At 37.1% G+C, this 18,384-nt stretch overlaps 2 protein-coding genes across 2 annotated transcripts in view; both read left to right on the top strand.

Moving 5' to 3' along the window:
- The first annotated feature begins 357 nt into the window (after positions 1–357).
- Positions 358–5,913, top strand: LOC108594681 (paired box pox-neuro protein). Its single transcript, XM_017979822.1, has 4 exons — positions 358–370; positions 1,530–1,670; positions 1,733–1,812; positions 4,638–5,913. Exons 1-4 carry the CDS (start codon positions 358–360, stop codon positions 5,796–5,798), a joined length of 1,395 nt encoding a protein of 464 aa, XP_017835311.1. The 3' UTR covers positions 5,799–5,913.
- Positions 5,914–16,826: 10,913 nt separating this feature from the next.
- Positions 16,827–18,384, top strand: part of LOC108594659 (Krueppel-like factor luna) — a 39,750-nt gene continuing 38,192 nt past the window's right edge. Inside the window, 1 exon segment of the mRNA XM_033295087.1 lies at positions 16,827–17,596. The gene's annotated coding sequence lies outside the window, so the exon portion shown is untranslated.

Here is an 18,384-nt window from a genome sequence, read left to right as displayed (position 1 = left end):
CACTGATCTGCGGCACGGCTGGAGAGCGTGCGCTTCAATTTCGTGGAAGCCGTAAAAACAAAACCCATCAGACATCCCAACCAACCCCAGCCCCAGCCCCAGCCCCGGGCAGAGCTCTCTAGCTACCTAGCTAGCTACTTAGGCCAAACTCTACTCGTCGTCGTCTCGTCAAGCTGTTTGATTGTTTAATGGCGCGCTTGCTTTAAATTTGATTGAATTTCAACGATTAAGCAAAAAAAAAAAACAAAAAAAAATACAGACAGGCAATATCACAATTCATTTGACTTGATTCGGTTGAATTAAATTGTTGCCACAAAATACAACAAAACAGTTTGTTGCTGGATTTGGATTACAACTATGCCACATACAGGTGAGTTTACGTTCCTTTGCTTTTCACTCTTCTCTCTCTCTCTCTATGCTTTGCTAATGAGTTAAAAGTGCTTTACTAAAAGAGATTCATGATCAGTCGCTGGTTTACCCCAAAGCCAAATGCCAACACCAACACCAAAACCAAAGCGTACGTAATTGGCTCGTGTTGGAAGTTTCGATAGCAATAGAGTAAACCAGATTGTAATTATTATGTTTCCACTTCATTAATTTCAATGCAACTGCATATCGAGGGTGTCCTGTGGTGTTGCAAGCGCAAGGGTAACAGCTTGGCAGCTCGATGTGCCAAGTCCATAAATAATAATGCAGTGTTTATAAAAATGTCAAATAAATTAAATGCACACACACATACAAAAGAAAAATACGAGCAGCTACTGTTTACATATAAAATAAAAATTCTAGTGAGCAGATTTTCTTCAATAAGCATCATTCGATTTTAATATAGTTAGGAATGAAATATGCCTTAGACTGCAGTTTGTAGCATTTAGAATTTCTTTTTACTTTAGTAGCCACTTTTAATTAATATTCGCCATTGTAATTAGTTTTGTCATTTGGCATTTTAAGTAAATAATATTTTTAAAAACTCTCTAAGCTTTCAATCTCTAATTTTCAATACTAAAAAAACTTTTTAACTTAAACTTTGTATCAAGTATGAAAATAATTTATTTTTTTTTGCTTATTAACTAAATGTGTTTTTTGAAATTTAATAATAAAATGCTAAGCTCGTAATATAAATTATTTTATACATCAAATTACGATACTACTAAATTATTTTATTTTATTTATTTAATATCAATTATGAACAGTCGACAATAAAAGAAAATGATTAGAGAAAGTTAAATTATGAAACTACTTTTTTACTTAAATATTTTACTACTAAATTATGAAACTACTTTTTTGCTTTTTTGAAAAAGTTTTACTTCCTTTCTCTCTAACTAGGTTTTGTTTTTCAAAATAGTTGATTACAATAATTGTTTTGGCATTTGACATTGGCGAAATAAGCAATAAGCGCTGCCAAATTCATTTTTTAGTTATAGAAATTCATTAGTAAGCTGAAGAGCTTGAAGAATTTCTAGTTAGTTCAATCTCTAGTTATTCATATTTATTTAAAAATTTGATTTTCTTGTAAACTTGTGTTTCAGGTCAAGCTGGTGTCAATCAGTTGGGCGGTGTCTTTGTCAATGGCAGACCCCTGCCGGATATTGTGCGACGTCGCATTGTGGAGCTGGCAATATGCGGAGTCAGACCCTGCGATATATCGCGTCAATTGCTGGTGTCACATGGTAAATAAATTGAAATATGAATAGCACTTAATAGAGTCTAATTTGTTAAATACTTTTTACAGGCTGCGTTTCGAAAATCCTGACACGCTACTATGAAACAGGATCCATACGTCCTGGCTCCATAGGCGGCAGCAAAACGAAGGTAAGTGTAGTGTGGCAAGTGTGTTTGGGGACTAGCGTGTGATACGCACATCTGCATGTGGCGTGAAATCAACAAACATTATAAATAAAATCAAAAGCAGAGCAGTAAATCCATAGATAAGTTAGCTACTGTTTGCCCCATGCTGCATGGCTAAGTTGCACAACAAAATCAATCCACAACTACTGATAAGTAGCAAGTGCGACTTGCTGCCACACGGATTGCTGGCAGCTGTGCCAATTCGCACGCTCAATCAGGCTAACGTGTGTGGCTAAAAAGGCTTCACGGCCAATACGCTGCGAATGGTCGTCGGGCTTATTGCTATCGAAAATAGCTACGCCAACGTCAGTAGCCTGCAGTTGATAAAAAAAATGTTGTTGCTGTTGATAATAACACGAATCACTGTGTAATAAGCATGAGGCTAGAGTGTGAGTGCACTGAGCGAAAAAGGGGGTTAGTCAGTTTAAACTCTTTGGTAACATTTGATGAATGTTAAAACAAAAAGTTGTTTTAATATATTTTTGCTCTTCTGCATAACAATTCTACTTATATTGATATGAGTGCATTATGAGCAAAGTAAAAATAATAATTAATTAAGAAAATTGCTCTATAGTAATATAAGGACAAGTGTGTATCGTATTTTTTGATAATCAGTTCGAGTTGGGTCTTAATTATTGATTTCTAGTCAAGCTTTCAACAAGCAGATTCGTATTCATCTCTACTCATAATTATATAGTAATATATAGTCCATCTTTACACATAATTTACTACACTAGATATAGTCCATCTCACTCATAATTGCCTACACTATATGCACTATATATATGAGTGTGCTGGACACAAATTTCCTTTTTGAAAGCTTGGAGATTGAAGCTTGCAGCCTTCTATATCTTAAACTAAACCCCTCAAAAGGAATCTCCTATTTGAAAGTTGTGTGATTGAAGCTTGCAGCCTTCTATTTCACAAACTAACTCCCCTTTTTGCGCAGTGTCTGCACATAACAGACAAGTCCCTGCTCACCTGAAGCATAATGCTTGTAGTGATTCTACAAAAACTACATAAAAATCTAATAATAATCAAGTGTTATGTCCATAATTTGATGCATGGGCTTGAAGCAAGAAATAAACGCCCACAATGCTCACGAGCTGTTGTTGCCACCTGTGCCACTGTGCCACACAGTGGTTGCATTGCATGGTGATTCAGCTGTGTGTGGTGCTGCTGTTTAAACAAAACGTGCATTTAACACCTACAACGAGTCAATAACGTGGTGTCGTCCTGCCGCCCAGTTGGGAGTTGTTTGGGGGGGGGGGCCAGCCCAGCAGCAATTACCAGGGTTAGTTGTCGGTCATACAATGCACGCACGTGTAGATCAACGGATAACAAACTGTTAGCAGTGGGGGAACACTCAACTATTTATGAATTTTTAATGAATTGCCGCGTCACACGAAACCATGAAACGGGCCACATAAAAAAAAAAACTATAGCAAGCTATAAATTGCTGTGCAAATTAAAACTTTAGCTCGAGCAACAAAGCGATATAAATCTCTTAACTGTTAACATGACAATGTAAGTGGGCGTGGCTCTAGGCCAGGCGCCAGCGCTTTGTGTCAAATATTTTGCAGTTTAGCATAATTTTTGGCAGCTGCCAAAGTCACGGCAATTTATGTTGCACTAAATTTAGTGACTGCACTTTGAGCTTCAAATGCAACAGCAATTTTAGTTTATGTTAATTAGCTTTCATTTAGTTTCATTGTAAATCAGAAGGTCACAAAATTGTCGTCAGTCCGGCCACTTGTATAACCGTTTAAATATTGGCCTAAACGGTTATAGCTGCCAGTCGACAAGCTATTGACGAACTAAATGCTTATAATATGTTAATCGCCTCGCCTTTCATTAGGTCTAAAATATCGATTTATAAATATCTTAAGATTTTATCAGCTATTAATTTGTAACAATTTGTATGCCCAAAGATTTTTTGCCGCCAAGTGTATTAAATGCGTTGGGTCAGCCAATTTGCCCCAAGCACGTGCATAAAATAAATTAGTGGTTCTATCTAAATTAAATTAGAGCTACTACTTCAATATGTAGTAAGTTCAATTTGCTTTAGATAAGTAAACGAGATGTTTATTCTTTTCATTTATAACAATTTGTTTAGTTTTGGTTTTGAATATAATATGAGAGCTATAAATAACGACTCTATAAGCTTATCGAATTCAAAAACAAAAACGTAATTTAAATACTTTTAAATTTAACTTTATATATTTTTTGTAGTCATTTTTGTTTACCGTCGACTTTTCATAGTGACATTAAATAAATAAACAAATTAATAGTTGGCTGTGTTTTATACACTTATTGAAGTCAGCTAGTCAGCTAATGCTTAAAATAAAAATTAGTAGAATATTAAACTCAATTAAATGTTTTTGGTTATGCTAAGAGCTTAAAGTTGCTAGAGCGCAGTTTTTCTTCAGCTTTACTTAAAATATTGTATTTTAATTAAATTATTTTATATATTTTTTCGGCTCAAAGCGTATTTTATAGTTGGGTTTGATTTATTAAACACATGAAATAAAAATTAAAATAAAAATTTTAATAAATATTAAACTAAATTTAATATTTTTGATTATGCTGTGAGCTCAAAGTGTATATTAAAGTTGCGCGTATAAACATATTAAAGTTGCTACATAAAATAAAAAAATATGTTCGATTAAATTAAATTTATTTGATTATTTTTTGGGCGCAAAGTGTTGTTAGTTGTTTATATTTTAAACAAATATTGCGCAGTTTGACAATAAATAATAATTTTATACATTTTGCTTGTTTAATTGCAGCAAGTAGCCACGCCCACTGTGGTGAAGAAGATCATACGCCTCAAGGAGGAGAACAGCGGCATGTTCGCTTGGGAAATACGCGAGCAGCTGCAGCAGCAACGCGTCTGCGATCCCAGCTCGGTGCCCTCGATCAGCTCCATCAATCGCATATTGCGCAACAGTGGACTCTGGACGGATGAGATGACATCGAGTCAACAGAACGCAATGGCCGCAGCCGCTGGCGCAGCACAAGCAACACAACAACAAATGACGGCGGCTGCTACTGGAGGCGGCGCTGCTGCTGCCGCTGCTGCTGCTGTTGGAGGCGTGGCATATGGCACGCCCACACATATGTATGGAGGCGTAAGCAGCGCAGCGACGGCAACAACGCGCAGCAATGCGCTAAATACGCCGGAGCGTTATGCAAAGCCGCCGCAGACGGCAACGCTGCTGGCCGAGGGAATGCCGCTGAAGCCGGAGGCTAAGCACGGCGTGAGTTTGGGACATGCGCATGGCCATGGCTTGAGCAGCGGCGCTGCTAGTCAGCTGGGCGGCCTGGACTTGAGCTACTCCAATTTGCACAAGCATTGGCTATGGAATCCTTCGCTGCTTTATTACACCCAAGCGCACATGCAAGCGGCGCAGGCAGCTGCGAGTGGCGCACAATTTGTGCCCTATGGAGGCGCCTACTTGTCACATGGCGCTGCTGCCGCCGCCGCTGCTGCAGCTGCTGCTGCTGCTGGCAGCGCCAATTGCACTGGCGGCTTTACCAAATCGGAAAGTTCCATTGATCTGACAGTCAAGCCTGAAACGCTGAGTGACTGCGATTCGGGCAAATCCTCGCCAGCGGCGCTCAGTTCAGCACTCACAGAATCTCACACCACCACTGGCTACACCAGTCGCAAGCGCAATCCCTACTCCATTGAGGAGCTGCTCAAGAAGCCCGAGAAGCGTTTGCGTCTGAGCAGCGAAACGCAGTCAAGGCTCAAGGATTTGGTGGCCATCAAGCGTGATAATCTTGAATGCATTAGCTCCAGCTCCAGCTCGTGCGAGAGCAACAGCAATAGCAGCAACAATAGCGGCGCCAGTGCTGAAGACTCCACCGCCAGCTTGCCACATGTGGCAGCTGCAGTCTCTGTCGACGACATTGAGGAAGATTGCAGCGTTGAGGTCGTCAACTGAACAAATCAAAGGCGTGTGCGTTCTTTGTTTTAAAATTGCTTAAGAGTTCTCTTTAACGTGATAATAAACTACGCGTAATTTTAATAACATTTAGCCAAACTAAATGTTTTTTAAGTCCCCCCAACATTTGCTTAGCTTATAGTTTGTATATAGCTTAAAGTTTACTATTTGCTTGTAAATTAGGCTTACGTTTAAGCTTCACAATTAATTAAATTATTTAATTTAGCAGCTCAAATATATACTATATAAAAAACTATGCAAAGCGCCTACAGTAAACGCTCGCTAATTGCTATTATATGCAATTGGAATATTCGCTTTAAATTCTAATGAAAAATATGCTAATTAGTGAGCGTTTCGTTTGTATTTTATGTGTTTTTCTTTTATCAATTAAGTGATGAGTTTTTAATACGTCGGACTGGTTAAATTTATTTCAAATGAGTAATGTGATGATGCAACTTTTTTGTCAGCTACATAAAGTAAAACGTACAATCAACAAATTATTTTTATTAAGTTAGCTGCTTAGGCTATGCATAAGTCTTTTGAAAATATCTAAAAATTAGATTTACATTTACAAATATAGAAAATTCTTTTCAACAGTTGGAAGATGGAAATTTAAGAATTACTTAATTCAGTTCACTACTTTGCTGGATTCAAATTTTTCCATCAGGCTATTAAATGCAAAAAAATTCCACTAATTAAAAAAACACATACGTAAGCAAAATTTTTGTTTATTAAGTTATGTTCTTAGTCCCTAACTCTTTGAAAAGCAGCAGATTAGCAGATTGAAATTGGTAAAATATAAAAAAGAAAATTAAACTTTTTAAAGCATAAACTTGAACAAATGTAAGTCGAAATCCAATGTAAGACTTATATATTTTTCGAATATAACTTGAACAATTTAAGTAGTAAGCCAAGAATTGCTGCAAATGCAAATGAAATTAAAACATCTGAAACTTTTTAACAAACAAACCTTTTAACAAATATTCTGACTACGCTTCGCAAAATATAAAAACTGATCTTAAACTTAAAAAGCTAAAGCTAAAGTGCTGAAATTGTTAAGTCGGCATGATAATCGCTTGATTCTGCGATAAGTTAAGCAATAAATTTCGAATTGTTGCAAGAATTTTGCACTTGCTGCAACCCTCGAGGCTTGCGGCTTGAGGCTTAAGTGACGAACTCACTTGTAAGTTGCAATGTATTCGCTGTAACGACAGTTGTTTTGGTGTAGTCTTTTCATTGAGCAGCCAGTCAGCCAGGCCAGCCTGGTGGTCCTGCTTGACCAGGCCAGCGCTTTAATTAACTTGCACGTCAATGAAGTGTTAATAAGTGTTGGCCAGCAACGAACGCGGCAATAAAAACGTGGCTCAAAACAATGCATGGCAGTATGTCTGACACGACGACCATATTGTCTATAGAGTTAGCTCTATATAGAGTGTCGACTACAACTAGCTGCAGCACAGTGGGGCAAAGTGTAAGACGCGCAAACCGCAAAGCAAGCAATAAGTGCAAGTGACACTGTGCGTGAGTCCAAGGTGAGAATGAGCGCTACATATTTCACCAAAGATTTGGTGTATGCAACAGTTTGTGCGCTGAATTCATAAACAGGCAACAAAACAACTTTTGTTAAGCTAAAGCTGTAGCTTAAATTGTTTATAACTTTAGTTTATAGCTACGCTATGCTAAAGTTGCTGTCTCCCTGCTCAGCTGTGTTTTAAGAATTTATTTTGAGGCGCGGAGCTGGAATGTGACGCCTGTGGCATTAGTAAAAAAAGCTGCCATAATTGCAACACATGCAACACAGGCACAGACATAGACACAGACACAGCCACAGAAGCAAGAACATTGTACTTCATAAACAATGCGAAGCGGCAGACCGACCGACCAACCTGTGCTCCGGCTACGGAATGCTGAAGATCTCGCTCGCTCTTGCGCTCGCGCTCGCCTGGAACTTGATCATAGCCACTTTTGAATGCCCAGGCATGACTATGACTGACAGGCCTTGTTGCTTGACAAAAAGCTGCTGCGTCTGGAGCACTGATTGCAACGCTGGCTCGTCTTTGGGCTATCTGCAACGATCGATCGATTCGATTCGAATCGAATCCCAGCGTAGGAACCAAGGCGACACTTTTAGGACAAAACACTGCAAGCTGCTGCCGGCAACAGAATATTTTTATACGCTCGCGTTCAAAATTTCAATGAGTGCCCAGTGCTCCAGCCAGCTACAGCCCAAAGCAAGGCGATCCTCTTTTTTAGTCCCAGCTCTCCACAGAAGCAAAAACTTCAAGCACGACGCGCTCGTGTTGGCTGAGCATTCGGATTTCGCGCTCGGTTTCTAGCGTTTTTTTTGTTGCAAGTTGCTGCAGCTTACGTCTACTACATGCAACAGTCATTTGGGGCAGGCATAAGCTACGGATCTGCTGCTGATCATCATCATCAAGTTGTGGTGAAGAACATAAGAAGCTCTGGCTGGGCTCTCTGGCTGGGATTGCTCAGATTGTTTTGTCGCGCTGTTTACGTTTGATTTGTGTTTTTGGCTTTTTGCTCACGTGCACGCTCCACGTCTTGAGCATAAATCAAAATCTGCTTTTGGCCAATCTGCCTCAGATGTTAATGCGTATATATTATATTTTCGCAATCAAACCCGCGACCGACCCGAGACAACAACTCAGCGCAACAAAAAAACATTTCAAATTGTACGTTAATAGTGTTATAAGTTGCACGATTAGCAGCCGCAAATATTTTATTAATGCATTGAACATATATCCTGAGTGCTATGCCCAATAATTGTGACACTTGTTAATGCCACTTGGATTTTGAATGTTGGGATTAAGCATTTATATTGAATGCTTAGAGAGTTATTTAGTTTGTAGCGCACTTTCTTTGTAGATTTCTTGATTTTTCAATTTATATAACTAATTAATTAATTTCTTCAAGCTTAAAAGACATTGACTACATTTTAACAATAACTCTTTAAGCCCTTAATACACTAAACTTGGTCAACCTCCTTTACTTTTCATTTGCAAGAATTCTCTTTAATAAAGTTTACATTTTTTTATATATTGTCTAGATTGTAAAGAAAATTTCTGTTTATAAATGAACGCTTTATGTTTTTTCATTTAACCAAAGAACTTGAAAGTTTCTACTTTTACCAAATGATATTTTTCTTTATTGATATCAACACATAGCTAAATTTATTGGCAACAATTCTTAAGTAGAGCTGAAGAACTGACGCATGTGAGAGTTAGTAAAAGTTATGATTTAATGAATAAACTTAGCTTAAATCATTTTGCAATAAACTGAATTGGTAAACAATTCAATAAGCTATACAATTCTTTTATTTTCTTTTACCTAATTAATATTTTCATGCAAAAGATTTTACATACACTTAGACAAAGTCCAAATGGCAAGCCCAATGATTATGGCTCAAGTTTTAGTTTATTTATAATTAAAACTTTATATACATTGGGTAGATTTCTTTGCTTTAAATAATTTATAAATTAATTTCAATTGTTGAAAAAATTTAACGCATTGAAAGTTGTTGGTTACGCTTATAGAAGTTTGTATAAAGTCTTCAATTAATTTCCATTAACTAATTTTTTAAGTTTTATAAGCAAATAATTTTTAATAGATTAAGTAGCACATGCATTATCTATAGAGTACTTGCTTTGCAGAGTAATTTTTTTTACAGCGTACTTTTTATTTATTTAGCTTATTTAACTAAAATATAATTTGCTATTTTTATCCTTTTAAATTTCTATGAATTATGTGCAATTTCTTTTTAAGTTGTTTACGATTTAAGCTTTGTAGATATTTTAGATAATTTGCATATATGATCTATAATAATCTCGCTCTAAGCAAATCCAATTATGTCAATTCCAAAACTTTTGACACGCATGTGGCTTTGGCTTGATTTCAAAACTGGGCTAACTTGCGTTTTAGTTTGGCGGGTTCAGGCCACTCCGGAAACAACTTTCTAAGCTGGGGGGGACCTTTGACACATGGATGGATGGGGGCTGAGAGGTTATCTGGGCTGGCTGCTTGTAGTCCTCACGGGTTGTTTTAGTTTATTTAATGGGCGCTGGCCCTGGCTAAGTGGAGGCATTGTGTGTTTGTTTTTATGGCGCATTGCTTAAAGTACTTAAATGCGCCCAACAGAGCACTAAATCCAAGAGAGAGAGATGCGAGATCTTGAGTGGCGCAGCTCAGCTCAGAGTCGGAGTCGGAGGCTTGACTTGTCAACGTATTTCGAGATTGATTTCGCTGTTAATTGTGTGGCTAAGACCGAACGCTGTGCGCACAATTAAGCGTAAAAAGCGGCCACAAGATCTAAACTAAAAGATGAACAGGAGAGCGGTGTGGGGGGTTGGGACTGAGGTTGGGGGGTTAATTGGCTGGGCAGCGTCAACAGAAGCAGTTATGTTCTCATTTAAAACGCTCGACAACAGGTTACGACCGGCATATAGTACTACCAATAAAAATTAAAATGTTTTCCTGCTTTGCTACCTAACTCGCGCTCTCGCTCTCGCATTGGCTCTCGCTCTATCTGCGCTGCCTTTAAGATCGTTAAACTAGTGAACTTGGCTCTGGGCAGGCGCACACAGAAGCGTCTGCGGCTCTTCGGAGTTTCCAATAACTGTTTGACATTTACATAATTAGCTTTTATTGCTTGTTGATCGCTCCCACGAGCTGGAAATTAATAAAGCAGCAAAAGACAAATGTTCAGAGTTTATTGGGAGAGGAAACGGAGTTGGCTTAAAGACTTAATGTGTCAAGTGTCTAAGCGGAAGCTGCAGCTCTGCGCTCAGTCCCAAATGCTATTAGCGTCAGTCACAGTTTCTGTTCAGCTTGATCGATTTACGTCGCAAGCTGCAGCTGCTCCCTCTCTTTCTAATTGGCATAACGTTTGCCAGAGTCCTTCATGTACTTCCGCATCCCTGATTCACCTGCTCGTGGCACACACAGACCACTAGGCGCGTTAAGATCCTTGCGCGCATTAGCTCTGCAGCCCGCATACAGGATAATTAGCTTGTTGCCTCTTTTTTTATTTTTTTTTTTAGCAATTACCACCGCACACACTTGAAATTGCCTTTGTGATCTGCAATGTTTCGTCCTGCACCTTTCAAATCGCGCACTCAAGTTCGCTTCTCTCTTTCTTTTTTTTTTTTTTCGCTGACTTTGGGCACACGACTGCGCGCGCCTCCTTCGCTTGGGTAATGGTAATGGAATTATAATTATAGAGCTGCCGCTATTTATGTCCTGTCTGTCTCTCACTCTTTGTATGTCCTGGGCTAATGTTGTCAGCGCGTTTCTGCGGCCAGCTTGCGGTTGCATGTTCTCTGATGTCGCCACATTAAATTGTCAAATTGTTTGTGCCAACTCCTTATCATGTTCCTTGGTCAGCGGCGACGACACGTGCTCATCAGAGTTCACTTCTCGTCCAACCTTTCATCAGCGCTTTGCTTTTTTATATGGGCCAAAATTGTCTTTCATTTTTTAATAGCGTGTACTTTAAAACTGTTGACAGTAGAGTGTTTGAAGCCCCCATCATGTATATCGATCATTATTAAACAATATCTGTTAATAATTTATTTACAAACTATTATTATTACTATTGTATTTAAAATTTGGGTTATTTAAGCTTATATTGAATACTAATTGTACGCTATTATTATTATTAGATACACAATTATCCTCTTGTAATTAATACACTTTGCAAATGAACAACAACACTTATTTAATTAACAAGATATTTGGTTAACAAGATAATATGAGAAATTCTTAGTTTCACCTCATTTTGTTCCCACTACAGTTCATTGATTCCATTCCGTCAATAGGGCTTACTTATTATTTTTAATATTAATAATAATGCTTATTATTATTAAATCCAACCGCAAGTCCGTGGCTTACTCTAAAACATAGAAAACAACCCTGTAGTTCGAATATCATGAACTCTCTTAAAGCGATTTATATTTTCTTATTCTATTCCAACACCCGTTCTATGTTTTGCTCTGCTACACAAACCAAGGGAAATTAGGTTTGTGAACGCGCTATGTCTGGGTGCCATTTTTTGTCATGTGTCAAATTAAACATTTCTTTAACATATACACAGGGGTTGTGTCTTTGCTAAATTAAAAGCAGTGGCGGCAAATTCATTTGTTATCTTTTTACTTTCAACAAATAATGTTGATTTATTTATTAATAATTAATTATACAAATGTAGCATTTAAAAATAAATGCAAAGCACATTTTGGCAACATCCCACTTTTTTTTTAATAAGTTCCATATCGCAAAATGCCATTACACAAAAATTAAATTACTTCTGGAGGCGGTTATTTGAAAAAAAAAACTTATTTATGCCGACCATATTTAATGGATATGTTTCAGCACACAGTCACACCAGCAAGTCACAACTGATGCTGATAAAATGAAAATATTCGCATTTAAAATTGTCATACAAGATACCGATACAGTGAAAAAAATTGAGGCTTTTTATCTTAAAAAAAATGTTAAAGTGTAAATAAAATGCCATGTGGCTGAAATTCGTAGATGTATAGTCAAGGCCTATTAACTTAATAAGTTTATTTTGTAATTTAGCTTGCAGTTAAGCTTGCAGTTTTTTAATTGCTGAATCTAAAGATGGAAAGTTACGTTTAAAATAAAGCGAATTAAATTTAAGAAAACTTATAGCCAAATCAAAATCTTTACTAAACTACAATACTTATTATACAATAAGGCAAAGTCTATCAAAGCTATCAAGTGTCTTGAGCATAACTTTTGTTACATAGGTCAGGTTGGGTTAACCTAATTTGCTACGGAAATTGAGAAATATTTCCACATAAGTAGCTAAAAGCATTGAGTAAACAAAAACTCTAGTGAAGCAACCGGCAGTGTCAACTAATTTGACTTTTATCAAGCACACACACTGAGACACACACACACACACATGCACACACACCCATAATGCAATTAAGTAAAGCAGCCCAAAAATGTTAATTAAATTTGAAATTGGGCTCAATAAGTTCTAGTTGGGAGGGTTAAAGTTCGCCTTTGGGTGCCATGATTAATGAGGCAAGAACGCATCAAAGGGGCAGGGGCATGCCTCATCATGTTTGTGGCACTATTGGTTTATGAATAATTATTAAGGTCTGTTGCGCTCTCTTTTGTTCGAGTACAAATAAGCGTATAATTAATAAATATACTTTTTCGCAAATGTTTAGAGCGCAAAATTTAGTCATGCCAAAGAGAAATGGTGCGATTGTTTGTTATTTATAAATGTACGTCAACAAAATGTTGTAAGCTGAGTAACAATAGACGCATAATAGGCTTAGGGGGGTTCAACACGATGACCTTAACGCTTACAGTTCATTTTTATAAAGTCTAGATTCGTCATCATGTGGGTCGATGTCGATGAAAGCGAGCCCACATATACAGTCTATATAGTATGTATATGGACACAGGCGGACGGACATAAGTACACTTATGTTTTTGTTATTCTTTCTTTTTTCACTGGCATGGTCAATTGAAGAGGTTAAATGTGAGTGAGTGTGAGTGAATTTGTGGTTGGATGTCAGGGCTGCGCTAATTCCGACTCTCTGGGGTGTTTAGTGTTAATTTCATCGGTTAACATCAGTGGAAAGCAAAATATGCGTAAGAGGCGCGGAACTAGCAGCAATTATAATTTGTTCAAATTAAAAATTAATGTCTGCTGGTCATGCGCTCGGTTAATAGAAGAATAAACGAGAGTTGATGGGTATGACAAAATGTTTGCTTTTCTAACTGTTTATTTATGCAAGCTTAAATATAGAATGCCTTAAATTAAATTATTATTATTAAACTGCTTTCTTTGCTTACTATTTTCATTTGGCATGCCATAGAATAAATTATTGAAGCTACGACTATGAACTCATTAATTCTTTTAACTCGTTCAATTTGGAACTAAAGTTAATTAGTTACATATTAAGTTATTTATTACATAAAAAATAAATAAAAGTTCAACTTTACAACAGACAAAAAATATTAAAAAATAATTAATGACATTTTTGTTTTTTTTTTTTCTACTTAATGAATTCATTACTAAGCGGCTTCTAGTTAACTAGTTGTGCTTTAAATTATAAAATAATAAATAAATTATTATTAAAACATAATTAAAATTATATTAAATTTAGATTCTTTTGAACTTTTCGAAAGACAGAAATTCTTAAAACATAATTGTTTACATTTCTTCTTTTTTGCAAACTATTTCCATTTAAATTATCCCACTCTAGATTAAATTATTAAAGCTGCAATTATTAACTCATTCTAATTCTTTTATCTCGAAACAAAAGTTAATTATTTATTAAACTTTCTTGCTTCAAATTTTTTGATTTATGACTTATTTCTACAAATAAACAAATTATTATTAAATACTATTTAAAATTAAATTTTTTTAAGACACAAAAATTCTTTAAAAGTATTTGTTTGCATATGTTTTTCTTTAGCTTAGATTAAATTATTAAAGCTATAATAATAAACTCTAATTCTTTGCGAGTTGTTCCTGCTGCATAATTCCAATGCCTGCGCTCATAACTTGTGAATGCCACTGCCCTTTGGCTTGATGCTACAAATGTACAAAATACATATTCTTGCAACATTGCTAAGCCCCTCAGTTTTGCTTGTTGCAGCATCGCTTAGCTGTGTGGCATGCAACGCGGCAAGGCTAGAAAGCAAAAATTCACAACATATTCCGGCTAGTAAAAAACCAACTACAGTCCAAATAGCTTCGACTCTGGGCAACAACTAAGAATTGTTTTAATTTTCATGCTGCGCTGAGGCTGAAAAAGTGAGGACACAACATTCTTAAAAATTAATCCACTGATTGCTAACCTCGTAGCTCGAAGTGAGCCACCCACTGTATGCAAATGAGGGTGTGGTCAAATCACTCAATGTCAGAGCCCAGAGTCCTAAGGAATGCGTTGAGCATGTCCCTTACTCTATTTTTTATATTTTACTTGCAGCCATTTCTATAACTTGACGTTTTGCCTGCTCTCGCAGCCCCCCAAACCAAAAGGTTTTGCCTTTTGCTAGACTTTGTCTACAGATTGTGCTTTCTACCAATATTTTAGCGCCTTAAGACAAACGCTAACAACTTTTGAACGAAAAAAAAAGGATTTAATTGACGTTTAGGTTGCGCGCTCTCATACTCTGACCCAAAGACTTTTTTCTGAATCAATAAAGAGCAGCGAGCAGCACAGACTGACAAAAGTAGAAAAATTCTTTAGCACAGCAAATTCTTTGTTATCAACTTTATGTGCAAAGCGGCTTTACTTAGAAGTTTGAATTATAGTACAAGTCACAGCAGCTGCGATGGTATTAAAGTTGCTAAGCGCGCTGATAAGCTGAGGCTGCAATTTAAGAGTGTACTAAAGTAAGAGCAAAAACTGTTATACTAAAGAGTGTTTTGGGGCAAAGAGCAAACTGCTGCGCTAAATTACAACAAAGCATTTATTTGCAATTTGTATGATATGCTTAACAATTTGTGTTCATTTCCGTTGATTTTATTGCCAGCCAAGTGGCAGCGTTGGGCCAGCATTTTATATAAGGACACTAAGCTTGCTTGGCTGCTAACAAAGGCAGTCGTATGTACATAAATTCCAAATCATTTACTTTAGTTTCCTTTTTGTCTATTTTTGCCGGCTTTATTTTGCGCTCTCTTTGCTCAATCGCCTGCGCTTTAGTCGCTCTCTCTTTGCAACTTCAGTCTCCAACTCTTAGCAACTTCTTTTAAGTCCACGTGTATTTTTAAGACATTTTTAGCTTCAATTTTGTCTTTAATTGTTGTCTTATAAATTTTGTTATCAAGCCTTATGTTTGCTCAAGTTTGTTCTTGCATAAAATCAAATGTAACTCTTGTTTTAATTAGCATTAGCGCTTGTTCCATATGATAATGAAGTCTATTAAATTCATTAATAAAACGTCTGTTACATTTCATAAATAGGCTAAATTAACTGTAAGCAGCGCAGTATTGTCGACTTATGTATGTCTGTCTGTCTGTGTTTAAGTACATGTAGCCAAGTCCTGGCGGCTGTTGGAGTAGGCAGGGGCAGGCTCAGAGCATAGGACATGCGTTGAATATTAACTGACTAAAATGGGACACATACATATCTAGATTTCTAAATGTATGTACATATGTCTGTCTGTCGCTCTGTCTGTCTGTCTGTCTATATCTGCTACAAGTAAATTTTTGTTGTGGAAAGCGCTCTTGCAGTTTTTCATTCTCTCACCGCCGCACCACACATAGTACGTATTTACTGTATGCGAGATTAATGATTAGTGTGATGTGCATAATAATCACGACGCCCAGTCGCCGCCGCCGCCTCGATTAGCTTCTATCCTAGCCCCATAGTCGAAAAGCAAAGCCATTGTTTCTATTCTTCGGGCTCTCTACTTGAATTTCTTATGCTTTTGTCTTTTATTACTACGTTAAATTATTAATAATTTGAATGGAATGGCGATTACGTTGGCGCGTATACCCCCCACCCGCTACTCAGCCAAAATCGTAGTAGGCTGCTTAAGTTTTCGTCGATTTGTCTGTTTACTTAGCATGCATTACGTGTTGCCCATGAATTCATCAACATATTTTCGCTTTTGGGCAATACAATTGCCATCAACTGTGCGTTTGGTCATAAATAATAAAAGACACATATATACGTTGCTTAAAAATAACAAAAATCTATTGAACTTAATTGGCATTGGTGGCTAATTAGAAAATTATTTAATTACGGCGCGCAGTGAAAACTAAAAATTAGCTTTTGTCACTGTGCGCATTGTTAGCTGACAAAAGCTGTCGGCGCTGCTCGCACAATATTATGCTGGATAATACTTGTTAATTTCGCTTCGCTGTGCGTGCAAGCAGTGCAACAATACGCGGTGCAAGCGAGAGCTGCGATGTTTGAGCTCGACTGGCAGATGACAATAACGATAACGATAGGCACGATTGGACTGGCAATAACGATACAGTTACAGTTTGAAAATAAAACTTGCTGTCAAAGAGTGCGGACGTGGGTGCGGACGTCGCGTTAAAAAAAGCGTTTTATTTTTGCCGGTAGCATTAACGGCCGGCGTGCGTGGGAGAGTCGCTTTAAATTATTGCTTGACAGCAGCGGCAAAAACGAGAATCAAAAAAACAACAAACAACAGATCGTGAATGCAATAAAAGCAAAAATACAACAACAACAACAAAATGCGTAACTAAGGTGTTGCATATTGTCTTTAGATAAGAAAACAGTGGGACAACAACAACAACATGTGTAGTTAAAGCAAACAGCTTTAAAAAAATATATAAGTACATACATGCGTCTATCTCTATGTATGCCTGCTGAGTGTGTTAACAAAGAAAATAAAGTTATGTGAAATTTAATATCAACGAATGATATCATTCGCAGTGCAAACGTGAAAATTAGTAAAGAAAAAAAAAATAAAGTTAACGAAGAGGTGTACGTGCATGAAAGTAATAGCTAAAATAAATGAAAATTGTTGTGCATACGCCGGTGGTCGTTTAGGGTTTTTGCAGTGTTTGTTTTTGTTTACTGGCACTCGCTGAGTCGTTAATTCTGCGTCTTCTGCACACACACACACACACATACACCCACACTCTTGTTGTGTACATGTATGTATAGTTTTTATGTATGCGTGTAGTTATGCGTACGCTTGTGTGTTTGCGTGCTTAAACAGGTTTTTTGCACAGTTGGAGCTCGTCAAAGTGACAAGTGTTGCAGCAGCGGCGGCAGCAACAACAACAACCGAGACTACAACTGCAATTGGTAAGCAAAAACAAAAGTTTACAGATTGGTTAGCTCATTGACTAGACTATCATACACATACAACTTTACTACGCTCTGCGCTCTTTTTGTCTTACGCTCTTGCTCTCTGCGCTCTTAAATTTGTGAATCATCAGAACTAAGCTAGCACCCCAAGCGCTGCTGGAATGCTTGCTTAACCGCAGCATTAACACTAAAAATACTTGGAGCTCGCATACAAACAAACAAATATGTATATATACACGAGACTTGTATGCAAGCGTTTAATCATAACAACTAAAGTATTCTTAAGATTTTTATAGTTTGCTTCGCCCGTTGTGTTTATTTCAATCAAATAACTTTGCCGATTTAACGTTTGTTGATTCATGCATACTATAGTTCTTTTTTTTTTGCTTTGCTGCTTTTGCGGTTATTGGGGCGCTATAAAAAATATACACTTGGCATAATACATATGTGTATGTATATAGCAAAATAAATATGACGCTGACGCTGATGCTCATATGCATATTATGTATATGTATGTGTGAAATAAATATGACTGCGAGCATATACTATGAGTGGCCATAAACATATGTATGCATGTATGTGTGTGTGTGTATGTGCTAATTAAATGGAATGCCTGGCCAAACAAATAATACACTTGTTTGATGATTGATGCGAACTTGCGCTTGCTGCGCTGCCTGCTGCGCTGCTGCCGCTGCACTCAGCTTACAGTTTCGAGTTTACGTATAAAATAACAGTTTTCTGTAGTACTAAACTCTACTACTTGTTATTCAATACTTTTGCCAGTA

This window comes from Drosophila busckii, chromosome 2R (assembly GCF_011750605.1).
Source record: "Drosophila busckii strain San Diego stock center, stock number 13000-0081.31 chromosome 2R, ASM1175060v1, whole genome shotgun sequence".
Classification (NCBI taxonomy): Eukaryota; Metazoa; Arthropoda; class Insecta; order Diptera; family Drosophilidae; genus Drosophila; species Drosophila busckii.
This window is presented reverse-complemented; position numbering and strand designations above follow the sequence as displayed.